The following is a 16,334-nucleotide window of genomic DNA, read 5'->3' on the forward strand; positions in this document are numbered from 1 at the left end:
TGACACGCGTGCATTCTGGAGATTCTAGTTAGTTTAGAATTCTAGTTACTTTTAAATTTTGGGAGAAGAAGCCTGGTACTAGATGCTGGCTTTAGATAACAGGGAAGTTTAGTTACTTCTAAATTCCCCAAGTAAGGAGTTTTTGCCTAAGGATAGTCTGCTTGATTTTATCTGTGGCAGTTTCTGGGGGTAAAATCAAAGTTACAGGAACAAAATAAAAACAGTAAAACGCTCATGCTGACTGGAGAATGCTTAACGTTTAAAAATAAGTGTTGAAAGGGCCAAGGTCAACGTAGACCGGAAAATAAATGTTTAAAAGTTAGCTATATTTATACAATGAAAACCAAAAAGAATACTTATATGAGACATTTAACATTCGAGGCTCTCCACTGAGAGTTGTACCCCGGCACCAGCTCCAGGAGTCCCGCAGAGCCTCGCTTGCCCCCAGGGCGCCCGGGGCGAGGGTTCGTATGGCGCGTGCGCGCGCCCTCCATCACCCGCTTTCCCTTTCTTCCCCAGGATCCAGCGCGTGCTCGGTTGCCTTTCTCCGTTCCCTGCCGGCCTTGGTCAGGACCCACCACCTACTGGCCATTTTCCGATTTCCTCTGGCCTAGTTGGAGCGCTAGCTCGCGCCTCCTAAAAGCTTTCAGCCCAGCACGCCGAGACCCCTCAGGGCAGCCGGTAGGAACGCAGAGGAGAGGGGGCCTCAGAGCAAGCGAGGAAGATGGAGCCGTCACCATGGTGCTGACGTTAGCTAGGGGCAGGGCACCACCGAAGGTTGAATCCGCGCCCTGGCTGCGCGCAGGCGCTGTAGGGGGAAGGCCTGGCACGCTCCAGCCCAAGGAGGGCGTCAGCTGCAGCCCGTCCCCCTGCCTGGGCTTGCCTTGAGCGTTCTGCCGTCGCCGGAGCGAGGAGGGTGTTGGGGGCGGGTGGAGCTGTACGTGCCCAGCTTAGAATACAGGGTTGGGGGTGCTCAGAGAGCACAGAGGCTAGGAGCCCGTCAGAGCGTGTAGCCCAGTGGTGCGAGGGCAGGTGGGAGCGCCGGGCCGTGCGGCGTGCGCTGGTTGGCCGGCTCGCGCCCTGGTGCGCATGCGCGCCCGCACAGCCCTGCGGGAGGAGCGGCTGTCCTCCCTCCGGGTGTACTGGGTGGGAGGTGGAACAGGTCGGACAAAGCCCTCGCGTCGGACCGGTGCTGGAACTGTAAGGAGTAGGAGGGGAGGGGCTCCGGTGGTGCATTCTTGCTCCTTTCGTGGGGAAGCGGGGTCTGAGGGGAGAGCTAAGAGCCACCTTAGCGCAACGTGCTAACTTTTGAATTGAGGCAGAGTGCCAGGGGCGCAGTAACCGCATCGCATCTATATTTTTCACTCGCTTTGAAAATGAGAATGCAAAGACGATTTAGGTTTTATTGTTTGTGAGTTAACGTTTTACCGAGGTCTTTATTTACAGGAAATTGTCACGAACTAAATCTCATAGCAAGATTTAGAAAAGGAAGCCACAGAATCTAGGCTAATTTATCTAATAGTATTTCCTGCTTTTGCTCTTTTTCTTTACCCTTTTCCCCACTCTAAGAAGTACATATTAAACTGAAAAACCATGAAAATTACCGCTTTTATCCCTCCTTGATGTAACTGCTTTCAGAAACCTTACGAGATAGTCACTAAGGGAAGTCACTGTTCAAATGAGAGTGGCATGAGATTAATTTTGTTCAAATAAATTACTTTCAAATGAAAGTTGTGCCAAATGGTCAAAGCTCAATCCTGAGAGCTCTATTTGGCACACACTTTTAGTTATTCTTTCTGTGTTAGTCGAAAGTAATTTAAGCAAAACAAAACGGTTTTGTATTCTCTCATAATTTGGATTTTTCACCGATTTACACATCTTTCCACCAAATTCGGTCTGAAACTGCACAGAAGATATAATGCCTCACTTAGCACAAATTTTAGGTAAAATTAAAAATTTTCATTTTATGAAAAAAGCTATCACTATTAAGTACATTCAAGTAATCATTTACAATGGTTTACATTTACGGTCATTACAAAGTAATCATTACAATGGTAAATAAATTGTATCTTTCGCGGTCTTCTGTCCCCATCCGGGAAGGGCACCATCTCCTTAGAGAAGACCTTCCAGAGCGTCCCCCGCCCCATTCTAAGTGTAGCATCTGGGAGTTTCTCATATTCTGTGTATGTTTGTATTATGCATTTACTGCATTGTTTTATAAAGTAATATATGGTTTTACACTCTCCCCTCCCTCTAAAGGTCTTTTGAGTGTTAGAATTGTCTTAATATTTTTCTAGTCTCTATGCTTTATGCAGGACCTGGCCCTTAAGTGGTAATGAATGGGTGAGTTAAGGACTCAGTGTGCCTCCCATGTCTGATAAGACAGTGCAACCTCTTTAGTTGTTTTATAGCATTTTCTAAATGGAAGTATAGTGGGCTAAGTGCCCTATGGGCAGGAACCACATATGTAAGAATTTGCCTGAAGACTAGGAGCCTGCAGTTGATGTGGATGCCCCAGGCTTTCGGAGCTAGTGTCCAAATGAGAGCACCCAACTCTACTCTGAAGCAGTGTGTCTTCAGTCAGCCCATAGTAATTTGATTTTCTGTGTAGCTAGCCCTGAAAGAAGAACATTAGATCTGAATCTTCTAGTCATTTTAGCAGTTATAATCTCAAAGTAAATTTAAAAGTTGACTTTCTAGTTATCAGTTAGGCCTTCTGATTTAGCTTTCCCAAGGCCCGCATATTTCTGCCTTGAAGTGATAAAATTGGGTTCTGGACTTACAGGGTTGAAGACTAACCCAAGATCTGGGCTTTATGAAGAGGTAAGCAGCCATGCCTGCCAACCTGCTGGACTCTAACATGGTCTTTACTTAGAATTTTAATTTTTTAATCTGAAAAGTACATAAACCATCCAGGAAACAACTAATAAAAGCAAAAATTTGAAATCCTCCTTTGATTTTTAGCATAAATTGAGTATCTAAAGATCCAAGTTCATATTAAATTATTTTTAGGGCCGGGCGCGGTGGCTCAAGCCTGTAATCCCAGCACTTTGGGAGGCCGAGGTGGGTGGATCACGAGGTCAACAGATCGAGACCATCCTGGTCAACATGGTGAAACCCCGTCTCTACTAAAAATTACAAAAAATTAGCTGGGCACGGTGGCGCATGCCTGTAATCCCAGCCACTCAGGAGGCTGAGGCAGGAGAATTGCCTGAACCCAGGGGGCGGAGGTTGCGGTGAGCCGAGATTGCGCCATTGCACTCCAGCCTGGGTAACAAGAGCGAAACTCCGTCTCAAAAAAAAAAAAAAAAAAAAAAAATTATTTTTAAAGAATTAAAGGGTAAACATTAACAGATGTCCCAGAATCCTGTGTGGCAACAGAATCAGGATTCCCCAATAGAATGGTTCTCAAACTTGAGTTCACATCAAAATCCCCCCAAGTGTGTTAAAACAGATTCCTGAATCCCACCCAGTTTCTGATTCTGCAGAACTAGGGTGGGTCCCGATAGTTTGCATTTCTCACTCATTCTGTTGCTGCTTTGAGAACCACTGCTCTAAGAGTTCTTTCTTTCTCTCTTTCCTACCGTATCCCTTTCCTGTTTTCTAAAACTGGATCTTGATCTGTCACTTAGTTTTCAGAGCCCATTCTTTAAAAAGAGCTCATAGGACTCCAAAGGGAAACATTGGTTGTTCATTCTTACTCTTAAACAGAACCAGAAAATACATTTTTAGTTTTCTCCAGTGATTTGTATAGGAAGTGATCATCTTAGAGCCATAATTTTGTTGAATGGATCACAGAATTATTAACTAAATATATTTTATGTATAAAGGCATTTTCCTCTAGAAATAGGAACTACCTACCACTGTGGGAAAGAGGAGAATTGCTGGAAAAAGGAAAATTCACATTCCCTATCATTTCTCCTCTTGTTGCTCTTGTTGTTTCTCCAAATAGTAAAAATAAACAATCAGCTATTTTTTAATTCTGATGAATTAAAAATATTTTTCTAGAGAAAATTTTATGAAATTAGATTATTCATTTGTACTTTTTGAACTGTATGTAGCCTTGGCAAAATTGCCTACTACCTTGTATTTTTTTAAGACTTTCAGACATTGACTCCTTATTGTGATAATTCTGCGTTTTTCAATGAAGTTTTACAAAATTTGTTTTCAGATAAAATGTATATAACTGAATGTTTGTTTTTTGTTTTTTTGTCTTTTTTTTGAGACGGAGTTTTGCTCGTTACCCAGGCTGGAGTGCAATGGCGCGATCTCGGCTCACCGCAACCTCCACCTCCTGCGTTCAGGCAATTCTCCTGCCTCAACCTCCTGAGTAGCTGGGATTACAGGCACACGCCACCGTGCCCAGCTAATTTTTATTTGTATTTTTAGTAGAGACGGGGTTTCACCATGTTGACCAGGATGGTCTCGATCTCTTGACCTTGTGATCCACCCACCTCGGCCTCCCAATATGCTGGGATTACAGGCTTGAGCCTACAGTTAAGGCTCCCGGCCTTAACTGAATGTTTTACATGTGATCCAACATTTGGTGGGAAAAAGAATTCTGCCATTTTTTTAATATACTCTGAAATAATAATAGTTGTCATTTTTATGAATTTTCTATTTATCAAATGTGGCTAAATCCCTTATGCATATTATTTCACTTAAGCTTGACAAAAATCTTATGAAAAAGAAAGCCCCTACTTTTATAAGTAATGTACCCCCAAAAACATGTACACAAAGTCAGATGTGGGATTCCACATCCAGAGAACTAAAACATCATTATTAGATTCTAAATTAGATTTCACCTTTTAGAAAAGTCTTATTGAATATTTCTAGCATTTTATCTGTCTAGTGAGCATCAGATACAAACCAAATAGCAATACAGATATTGTTTTCTCATTTGTAATTTTGTATTCTTTATTACTAGTACTAGAATTGTAATTTTTTAAATAAAGACAAAATTCAATAAAATACTCACTAATTTCATTGACTAAATCGTACTCCTGTCTAGCAGAGTAGCGTTGTGTTAGCTCAAAGTATTCTCTCAGTTAATGAAAACTTAAAATTCAGAATTAAAGGCAGTTTGGAGTGGGGACAGTATGTTTATATATATCCAGATGTTTCTGCCATGCTTGCATTTTTGGGAATCCTGATATTCTGCCAAATAATAAGCAAAATAACAGTTTATGGAGAAAAAGCACACATCACTTAAAACTTAACAAAATTTTATAAGAGCCCTAACAAAAACCATAACCCTAATAAACATGCTAGTACAATTAAATCTAGTTTAGACCAGTTTTTATCAAAATTAACATTCTAATCTAGGAGTAGCCTGATTTATCAATCGCATTTTTTAAAAAAGACTTGGAAATCTCTAGCTTTTTTATTTATCCTAGTACATTACCAGATAGTTTGATGAAGTGGAAAATGTAGCCAGACATTATTGCATCTGATAAAATAGATTTTAAAGCAACAAAGATACAGCGGTAAAAGGATCAATGCAACAATAAGAGCTAACGATCCTAACACCCAGATACATAAGACCTATAAAGAGACTTAGACTCAATGAGACAGAAAATTAGTAAGGATATCCAGGACCCGAACTCAGATCCGGAACAAGTAAACTTAATAAATATTTATAGAGCTCTCCACTTTAAATATAGAAAATATACATTCTTGTCAATACCACATCACACCTACTCATAGGTTTAAATGAAATATTGATCAGCCATTATTAATACCCATTTTTTAGAATAAAGCAACATTTCCGTTCTCTCTCTCCCTTTTTCTTCCTCTTTCTTCCTCTCCTTCACTCCTTTTTTTTTCCAAAAAAAAAAACAATGTAGCCAGACATGAAGCCACTAAACATCATCTTAAACCAGAAGAAAGAACACATATCACTAAAGCCTTTTTTTTAAATTATGAAAGCCCACCTCTGATCACTTCAAATCAGTAATATGTTGGGGGAAATGCATGTATAATATCTTTCCCCTATTGATCAATTGTACATAAGCTAATTCACATTAAAGAAACGTTTTGGGGCCAGACACAGTGGCTCGCACTTGTAATCCCACCACTTTGGGAGGCCGAGATGGGTGGATCACCTGAGGTCAGGAGTTTGAGACCAGCCTGGCAAATATGGGGAAACCCCATCTCTGCTAAAATATGCAAAAATTAGCTGAGCATGGTGGCACGCAACAGTAATCCCAGCTACTCAGGAAGCTGAGGCAGGAGAACCACTTTAACCTGGGAGGCAGAGGTTGCAATGAGCAGAGATCATGCCACTGTACTACAACATGGGCGACAGAACAAAACTGTCTCCAAATGAATGAATGAATGAATGAATGAATGAATGAATGGAATGAATGTATGTATGTGTGTATGTATGTATGTATATATGTATGTTTTGGGAGTACAACAGACTTCTTAACCATTTGTGTTATTTAAGAGATGAGGAAACAGACTTCAGAAGGTAGTGTAACTTGCCCTTGCTCACACAGTCACTGAAGATGTCAAGATTTGAATACAGATCTCAAGCTCCCTAAGCCTCCCTTTCTTAACCATTGTGCAAACTACCTACTTTTAAGAGTTACATTAACTTAAAGTGTTTAGATCAGCACAGTCCAATAAAAATAGAATTTAAGCCTCAGATATAATTTGAAATTTTCTAATAGTATATTGCTAAAGACAATTAAAACTAGATGTTTTACTTTTTTATTTTTTGAAACAGAGTCTCGCTCAGCCACCCAGGCTAGAGTGCAATGGCATATTCTCGGATCACTGCAACCTCCACCTGTCAGGTTCAAGAGATTCTCCTGCCTCAGCCTCCCAACTAGCTGGGATTACAGGCGTGCACCAGCATGTTCAACTAATTTTTTTGTATTTTTAGTAGAGACAGGGTTTTGTCATGTTGGCCAGGGTGGTCTCGAACTCCTGACCACAAGTGATCCGCCAGCCTCAGCCTTCCAAAATGCTGGGATTACAGGCATGAGCCACTGTGCTCAGCATGTTTTACTTTTTAAAAAGTAAAATTGAAATTAATAAATTATAATTTCAACACATAACCAATATAAAAAATTATTGCTGAGATACTTTCCATTCTTTGTACTAAATCTTAAATCCAGTGGGTACGTTAGACTAACCACATTTTAAATGCTCAGTAGCTACATGTGGCTAGTGGCTGGCTACCATTTTAGACAGGAAAAGGCCTAAATTCTAATTCTATTACTGTACTGCAATGTAATACTTTTTAGGAAATAGCTTACTCACAAAATAAGCAGGTAAAAAACACCTAATTCTCAACCTGTTATTTTTTTTAATGCCCTCTTTTGAAATCTGGAAACCATGATTTAATGTTTAGATTTGTATTTAACATTTTATTTTTGTTGGGAAAATCTGTTGTCACATGTCCAAGCACTAATGTCCTTTATTAGTCATTGCTAAGTAGTAGTTTACTTATACTCTATGATTACAAAGTGAATAGAAGATGAATTAATTTTTCTGGTTAACCGAAAGACCAAATAACTGAAGACAGTACTTTGCAGAAATGTAATTTTATTTTTTTATTCATTTTAATGGAAATGCTTTTTTTTTTTTTAAAGACAGTCTCACTCTATTGCCTAGGCTGGAGTGCAGTGGTGCCATCTCGGCTCACTGCAGCTTCCACCTCCCAGGCTCAAGCAATTTTCATGCCGTTCCCAAGTAGATGGGATTACAGGCATGCGTCACCACACCCAGCTAATTTTGTATTTTTAGCAGATGGGGTTTTGCCATGTTGGCCAGGCTGGTCTTGAACTCCTGGCCTCAAGTGATCTGCCCACCTTGGCCTCCCAGAGTGCTAGGATTACAGGCATGAGCCACCACACCCAGCCTTAGAAATGTTTCTCAGATATGCTACATACATAATTCCATCCCTCACACGACAGACTTTATCCTCCATGATTAAAAGTTGTTAAGGATACTATCTTAGTCTGTTCAGCTACTGTGTCAAACTGTCATAAACCAGATAGATAGCTTAAAACAACAGAAACTTATTTCTCGCAGTCTGGAGTCTGGGAAATCCAACATCAAGAAGTCTGCAGATTTGTTGTCTTGCTGTAACTTCACATGGTAGGGGGGCAAGGCAGCTCTCTGGGGCTTTTTTCGTTTTCCTTTTTTGTAATTTGCCTTTTTTTGATAGCTCTGATCAGAGAACAGGACTTTTTATAAGGGCACTAATGACCTTATTACCTCCCAAAGGCCCTACTTCCTTTTCTTTCCTTCCTTCCTTCCTTCCTTCCTTCCTTCCTTCCTTCCTTCCTTCCTTCCTTCCTTCCTTCCTTCCTTTCTTTCATCTTTTCTTTCTATTTTTTTTTTTTTTTGACACTGATCTCACTCCCAGGCTGGAGTACAGTGGCACAACTGCAGCTCACTGTAGTCTCTACTTCCCAGAGTCAAGGCATCCTCACCTCAGCTTCCTGAGTAGCTGAGGCTACAAACACCACCACCCAGCTACTTTCTGTTTTTTAGAGACAGGGTCTCACTATGTTGCCCAGAGGCTGGTCTTGAACTCCTGGCCTCAAGCAATACACCTGCTGCAGTCAGGGATTACAAGTGAGAAGCATCATATGCAGATGATTTTTTTTTTTTTAAGACGGGGTTTCACCATGTTGGTCAGGTTGGTCTTGAACTCCTGACCTCAGGTGATCCACCCGCTTTGGCCTCCAAAGTGCTTGGATTACAGGTGTGAGCCACCACGCCCAGCCTGATTTTTTTAAAGAACAAATTTCACATGTTTGTAGTAAATAATCTAGGAAATAAGAAACAAAATTAAACATTTAATATCCTACCACCTAGAGATAGCCATTGTTACAGATTGCGTGTTTTTCTAGTCTTTTTATTCTTTACCAGCTTGAGGGCTTGCACTTATGCTATCTTAACTAAATCTAGATTATTTTGTTTACCTTATGATGAAGTTTGGTGAGAATTCAGTTCCTCACAGGTAACACTGAAACTTCAAATAGTCCAAATTTTGTTTTGTTTTGTTTTTTGAGACACAGAATCCCACTCTGTCGCCCAAGCTGGAGTGCAATGGTGTGATCTTGGCTCACTGCAACACCTGCCTCCCAGGTTGAAGCCATTCTCCTGCCTCGGCCTCCCAAGGAGCTGGGACTACAGGCACACTTTTTGTGTTTTTAGTAGAGACAGGGTTTCTCCATGTTGGCCAGGCTGGTCTCAAACTCCTGACCTCAGGTGATCTGCCCACCTCGGCCTCCCAAAGTGCTGGGATTATAGGCATGAGCCACTGTGCCTGGCCCCAAATGGTTTTTTTATTTTTTTTCCTTATTGTATCGCCATTTGATCTCAGAACTCTTTGAAGTGGTAGAAGTATTTTGTTATCTGTGTATTTGTCTCAAACAAAATATCAATGTGCATGGTTAAATAAAATCGCCTTTTTAATATTTATTTTATTTTATTTTTATTTTTGAGACAGTCTTGCTCTGTTGTCCAGGCTGGAGTGCAGTGGCATGATCTTGGCTCACTGGGTTCAAGTGATTCTGCTGCCTCAGCCTCCCAAGTAGCTTGGATTATAGGCTCCTGCCACCACACCTGGCTAATTTTTATATCTTTAGTAGAGACGGGGTTTTGCTGTGTTTGCCAGGCTGGTCTCAAACCCCTGACCTCAGGTGATCCTCCTGCCTCAGCCTTCCAAAGTGCTGGGATTACAGGTGTGAGCCACTGCACCTGGCCCACCTTTTAAATACTTAAATGGATATCTATAAACACATTCTGTATCTAAGAAACTTTTGCCACATCATTTAACCTAGAAATGAAGTATCTGTTTTTGTTTGAGAATGTACTTTTTAAAAAGGTATTTCTGATATTTCATTTCAAATTTTCTCTCATTCTATTAATGACAGTTATGTTTCATTAGGTTACTTTGTTTCACAAATATTGGCTGCTACACACACACACACACACACACACACACACACACAACGGTGCTTAAGATGTTACAGAATAGCAGAATAGGACTTTAGCCATATGGTGATTTGTTTGATAGAATGTGCTGCTCAACAGATCTCTACAAGAATGGAATAATGGATAACAGAAAAAGCTCAGAGCTCAATTACATAAGAGAAAAAATAATTTTTAAGTGGTGGTTATGTGAATAAAACGGCCTTGCAAGACTTTAATAAGGTACTGCTCACAGGATTTAAAAATCACTTGGTCAGTTGATACGGAGACCACAGTATACTCCAATGTCTTGCTAGAAAAGTTGGAAAAGTCCATATGATACAAATCCTTTCCCCCACTTTTATCTCTAAAGTTTTAAAAATAGACTTTAATTTTCAGAGGAATTTTAGGTTCACAGCAAAATTAAGCAGAAAGTAAAGAGAGTTTCATATACTCCCATCCCTGCTGACGCATAACATCCCTCACTATCAGCATCCACACCAAAATGGTATATTTATTACAGTCAATCTACATTGCTATATCCTTATCACCCAAAATCCATGCTTTACATTAGGATTCACTCCATGTACATTCTAAGGATTTTGACAAATGTTAGCAAATGATGCTTCTACCATTGTAGTATTCATACAGAATAGTTTTACTGCCCTAAAAATCCTCTGCTCTCTGCCTGTTCCTTCCTCCCTACCGATTAACTCATGGCAACCACAGATCTTTTTATACTGTCTTCAGACTTTTTGCCTTTCCCAGACTGCTTAGTTCATATGCTTGATGCAGCCTTTTCAGATTAACTTCTTTTTTTTTTTTTTTTTTGAGATGGAGTTTTTGCTCATGTTGCCCAAACTGGAGTGCAGTGGCATGATCTCCGCTCACTGCAACCTCTGCCTCCTGGGTTCAAGCAGTTCTCCTGCCTCAGCCTCGCTAGTAGCTGGGATTACAGGCACCCACCACCTAACCCAGCTAATTTTTGTATTTTTATTAGAGACAAGGCTTTACCATGTTGGCCAGACTGTTCTCGAACTCCTGACCTCAGTTGATCCCCCCATCTTGGCCTCCCAAAGTGCTAGGATTACAGGTGTGAACCACTGTGCCCAGCCAACTTCTTTAACTTAGTAGTATGCAGTTAAGTTTCCTCTTAATCCTAAATAATATTCAGTTGTCTGGATGTACCACAGTTTATCCATTTACTTAACTAAAGGACATCTTGGTTGCTTCCAGGTTTTAGCAGTTATAAATAAAGCCTCTATAAACACCTGTACACAGGTTTTTGTGGAGACATTGTTTTCAGTTTGTTTTGTAAATTACAAAGGACTACTATTGCTGGAGAGTATTGTAATAGTATATTTACTTTCATGAGAAACTGCCCACTTTCCACTAGCAGTGAATGAGAGTTGCTGTGGCTGTACATCCTTACCAGCAGGTGGTGGTGTCAGTCTTTTGGATTTTGGCCATTCTAATAGATGTGCAGTGACATCTCATTGTTGTTTTAATTTGCAATTGTCTGATGATACATGATGTTAAACTGCATTTCATGTGCTTATTTGCCATCTGTATGTCAAAGTGTTAAGGTTTTTGACCATTTTTAATTGGGTTCCTTGTTTTCTCATTGTTAAGCTTTAGAAGTTCTTCGTATACTTTGGTTAACAGTTTGTTTTCAGATGTGTCTTTTGCAAATATTTTCTTCAAGTGTGCTGCTTGTCTTCTCATTCTCTTGACATTGTGTTTCACAGAGCAGAATTTTTCAGTTTTAACAAAGCCTAGCTTATTACTTAAGCTGGATAGTGCCTTTGGTGTTATATCCAAATAGTCATCTCTTTCCCCAAGGTCATCTAGATTTTCTCTTTTGTTATCTTCTATTAGTTTTATAGCATTTTATATTTAGGTCTATGACCCATTTTGAGCTCATTTTTGTGAAAAATATAAGATCTGTGTCCAGGTTAATTTTTTTGCATGTGGATGTCCAGTTGTTTCAGTGTCATTTGTTAAACAAACTGTCTTTGCTCCACTGGATTACCTTTGTTCCTTTGCCAAAGATTAGTTGACTTTATTTGTATGAATTTATTTCTGGGCTCTCTATTCTGTTCTGTGGATCTATTCATTCTTTCACCAACACCACACTGTCTTGATTATTCTAGCTTTAGAGTAAGTCTTGAAATAAAGTAGTGTCAGTTTTCCCACCTTTGTTCTGCCTCCTTATTAAGTTGGCTACTCTCTGGGTCTTTTGCCTCTCCTTATAAACTTTAGAATCCATTTGTCATATCCACAAATTAACCTGCTGGGATTTTGATTGGAATTTAGTTGAATCTATAGATCAAGTTGGGAAGAATGACATCTTGACAATATTGAGTCTTCCTATCCATGAACATGGAATATCTCTGCATTTATTTAGCCTTCCTGTTTCCTTCATCTGAGTTTTGTAGTTTTCATTATCTAGATCTTGTACATGTTTTATAAGATTAATAACAAAGTATTTCATATTTTGGGTTAATAATATAAATCATAATGTGTTTTATATTTCAAATTCTACTTGTTCATTTATGGTATCTGCTTAACTTTTAAGCAATTAATGGATGCCTGGAAGTTGACGGCCATATATATTCAGAAATGTTTTGCCACCTGAGACCTATGAGGAGGTAAGCATCATGGTCCAATCTGTAATTAGTATTGGTGGGGGGAGGTCCGTTATGCATTTGGTTAATTTCAGTGTGTTATTATTTTTCTAATTCTGAAGTTATATTATGGTCAAAAGCTAGAACAAAAAAGGAAAGAAAATTTACGTGAGCAGACAGATCCTCCAAGAGTACATTCAGAGTAGAAGGTAAAAATAGGCCGGGCGCGGTGGCTCAAGCCTATAATCCTAGCACTTTGGGAGGTCGAGGCAGGTGGATCACAAGGTCAAGAAATGGAGACCATCCTGGTCAACATGGTGAAACCCCATCTCTACTAAAAATACAAAATATTAGCTGGGCACGGTGGCGTGTGCCTGTAATCCCAGCTACTCAGGAGGCTGAGGCAGGAGAATTGCCTGAACCCAGGAGGCAGAGGTTGCGGTGAGCCAAGATCGCGCCATTGCACTCCAGCCTGGGTAACGAGCAAAACTCCACCTCAAAAAAAAAAAAGAAGGTAAAAATAATACTGTCTTTCAGAATAGTTAGGTGTGAAAAGCCTAAAAACAGATCAGGTTTCCTCTGAACATAATTCACTTTTTGGTCTTACTTTTCAGTTCACTCGGACGCACAGTTCTTTTCTTTGGAGTTTAAAAGGGGGGAGACTAATGAGAATACAAAAGGAAAGGTTCTGGGAAATAGGTACAGTGCCTCCTGGCACATGGAGGTGTACAGTTAATTGCTCAGTGACAGTACAGTTTAGATAGGTAAAAATGCAGGTCAGGGAGGGTGCATTAGGGCTTAGAAATTATGTAGGACAAAAAGGGAAGAATGAGGAAGATTCTTGGGAGCTGGAACTGAGGGTTTCTATAAGGAGTGATGGGAGATCAAATTGGAAAGATTGATGGAGAAACAATCAAAGAGGGCTTCAAATACCAGACTAAGGAGTGGATTTATTCTTCAGGAATTAGGGCACCACCAAAGCTATTTGAGTAAGGAATACAGTGATGGTGGGATTTTAGGAAAGTTAATCTGTTGGTGATACCCAATATGGTCAGAGAAAGGGACAACAGAGCAGATTAATTATGAGACTGTCCTGTCCAGTTTTATAGTGATAATAATTGAAAGCAGAGAAAGTAGAAAGAAGGAATTATTTCATTGAACATTGTAAAGTGAGAAGACTGTACTAACTGAAAGTGAATGAGGGTAGTGAACTAATCTGGGTTTTGTGCTTTGCCACACTGAGAAAACACATTGTGTTATACACAATAACAAAAATAAGATAATCCTGGATTGAGTTGTTAACTGCTCCCTGGCCTTCTGTAAGTAGGCTGTTTAGAAAGATAATAATGACCTGTACCCTTTTTTTTTAGATATGTAAAATTTGAGCAGCTGGCAGGAGAGCTAAGTATATGTCAGACGTTGGGAAATGAGAACAGAAGCTGAGAGGGATAAGCAGAGTTGCCACTGTGGTTTACTTAGACTAGCTCATTTTTATTAATCTTGGCTGATTGTTTCCTTTACTTTAAACTCCTGTTCTATTCCTTCATGTACAAATCCATATACTGACTTTATAAAAGGTTCAGATGTATGGGGCAAACAAAAGATAATCTGAAAATGGGTTGGTGGTCCTCCAGATTGTTTAAAAATCACCAGGAATGATTCCACAATCTTTACAATTTTAAAAACATAAAACTTTTCTAAACACTTGACACACCTGATGTATGAGAACAAAAGCATGTGCAGTGTCTAGAGATTTCATTATAAAAAGCTTTGGTTGGACCAGGTGCAGTGGCTCATGCCTGTAATCCCCGCGCTTTGGGAGGCGGGCAGATCTTCTGAGGTCAGGAGTTCAACACCAGTCGTGCCAACATGGCAAAACCCCATCTCTACTAAAAATACAGCAATTAATCGGACATGGTGACACATGCCTGTAATCCCAGCTACTTCTAAGGGTGAGGCAGGAGAATTGCTTGAATGAAGGGGGCGGAGGTTTAGCCAAGATCGCGCCACTGCACTCCAGCCTGGCGACAGAGTGAGATTTTGTGTCAAAAAAAAAAAAAAAAGGAAGCTTAGGATGGAAAAGGTAAATTATAACGTTTTAAAATAGGTGTCGTGGAAGTGCTTTCAAAAAACTGCAAATAGGCTGGCACAGTGGCTCACGCCTGGAATCCCAGCATTTTCCGAGTCCAAGACAGGCAGATCATGAGGTCAGGAGTTCGAGTTTCACTGGACCATGGTGAAACCCGTCTCTACTAAAAATAAAAAAATTAGCCAGGCATGGTGTCGCACGCCTGGAATGCCAGCTACTCAGTAGGCTGAGGTGGGGAGAATTGCTTGAACCCAGGAGGCAGAGGTTGCAGTGAGCTGAGATCACACCATTGCACTCTAGCCTGGGTGACAGAGCGAGACTCTGTCTCAAAAAAAAAAAAGAATATCAAGTTATTTAACTAGTATAATTGTAGTGTGCTAATAATGAGGGAATGAACTAATAGACATCTGTATCTCTTTTGAAGTGTAATAATTATCAAAATGTTTGCTGCTAGAAAGAAAAAAATTGAGCCAGGCATGGTGGCTTATGACTGTAATCCCATTGCTTTTGGAGGGCAAGGTGGGAGGACTCCTTGAGGCCAGCAGTTTGAGATCAGCAAAAAAACTAATTGGGTGTGGTGGCATGCACCTGTAGTCCCAGCTACTTGAAGGTTAGTTAGGTGGGTGGATCACTTGAGCCCCAGAGGTCAAGGCTGCAGCGATCCCTAATTGCACCGCTGCACTCCAGCCTAGGTGACAAGCAAGACCCTGTCAGAAAGAAAGAGAGAGAGAGAGAGAGAGAGAGAGAGAGAGAGAGAGAGAGAGAGAAAGAGAAGGGAGGGATGGAGGGAGGGAAGGACAGAAGACAAAAAGGGGGAGAGAGGTTGGAGGTAGATAAAGAGGGATGAGGGGAGAGAGGGAGAGAGAAAAAAAGGAAGAAACAGAGGAAAGAAAAAGGAAAGGGAAAAGGAAAGGAATACACTATTGGATATTAAGATTTTTTATCTGAATAAGAAAATTATAAAGAAAATTGTTAATTGCAATGAAGTTAGCTGAATTTCAAAGTGGAGTATTGAGGGGATGATTTAATATTTCTCATATTCCACCAGAAAAATTTGTAACCATGGTTTTAGAAACCATGTGGCACTTACCACTTGTAAAACTAATAGATTTCAGAAAACCACAAAATATCTATCTTGTTTCTGCTGTGCATAGTACTTTTTAGTTTTATTCTCACTTTATACATGGAGGATTTGTGTGTGTGTATGAGTGCCTCAATGAATAACCGGTCCGCATCTTTTTAAAAGGTTATGTCTAGAGAAGATATTTCCACGCTGGTTTCCCTATTCGAGAGCTTTATCAGGAGCTGAAGCAGTCAATGCCTTGAGGCCTTTCTATTTTGCAGTACATCCAGATTTCTTTGGACAGCACCCCATAGAAAGGGTAAACATCTATTTATTTTTAAAACATTAGTGTACATTTCTGTTTAGTTTATTTACCTTTGATACAGTAGAATACATAGAGTTTTATAAATTTGGATTATTCTGTTGTGGTGATATGATCAATGCTTTGAACTAATTTGAAATGTAGATACTGAAAATTGAAAATACAGCTTTTTTTGTAAAAGCCGTCATTGTTTTGTGCAGGCAATAAAGCTGTCATTTAAACTCTTTAGAGTACTAGTAATCATGTTTTTGGTGCCAATTTTGGAAATACAGTTGAGGGTTTGAAAGAAAACCTGAG

General features: G+C 40.0%; 1 protein-coding gene across 6 annotated transcripts in view; it reads left to right on the forward strand.

The window, feature by feature from the left end:
• Positions 1 to 495: 495 nt before the first annotated feature.
• Positions 496 to 16,334, forward strand: part of TCAIM (T cell activation inhibitor, mitochondrial) — an 86,754-nt gene continuing 70,915 nt past the window's right edge. For 5 of the 6 annotated variants that reach the window (XM_008981489.5, XM_017964833.4, XM_008981488.4 and 2 more), the window contains exons 1-3: positions 1,110 to 1,200; positions 12,515 to 12,587; positions 15,899 to 16,034. In XM_008981489.5, the coding sequence (XP_008979737.1) occupies positions 12,559 to 12,587; positions 15,899 to 16,034 (165 nt within the window). In that variant the 5' untranslated portion in view covers positions 1,110 to 1,200; positions 12,515 to 12,558. Of the gene's footprint in view, positions 682 to 1,109; positions 1,201 to 12,514; positions 12,588 to 15,898; positions 16,035 to 16,334 lie in introns of those variants that run through there. The other variant, XM_002758259.7, reaches the window with a different exon arrangement.

This window comes from Callithrix jacchus, chromosome 15, assembly GCF_049354715.1.
Source record: "Callithrix jacchus isolate 240 chromosome 15, calJac240_pri, whole genome shotgun sequence".
Taxonomy (NCBI): Eukaryota; Metazoa; Chordata; class Mammalia; order Primates; family Cebidae; genus Callithrix; species Callithrix jacchus.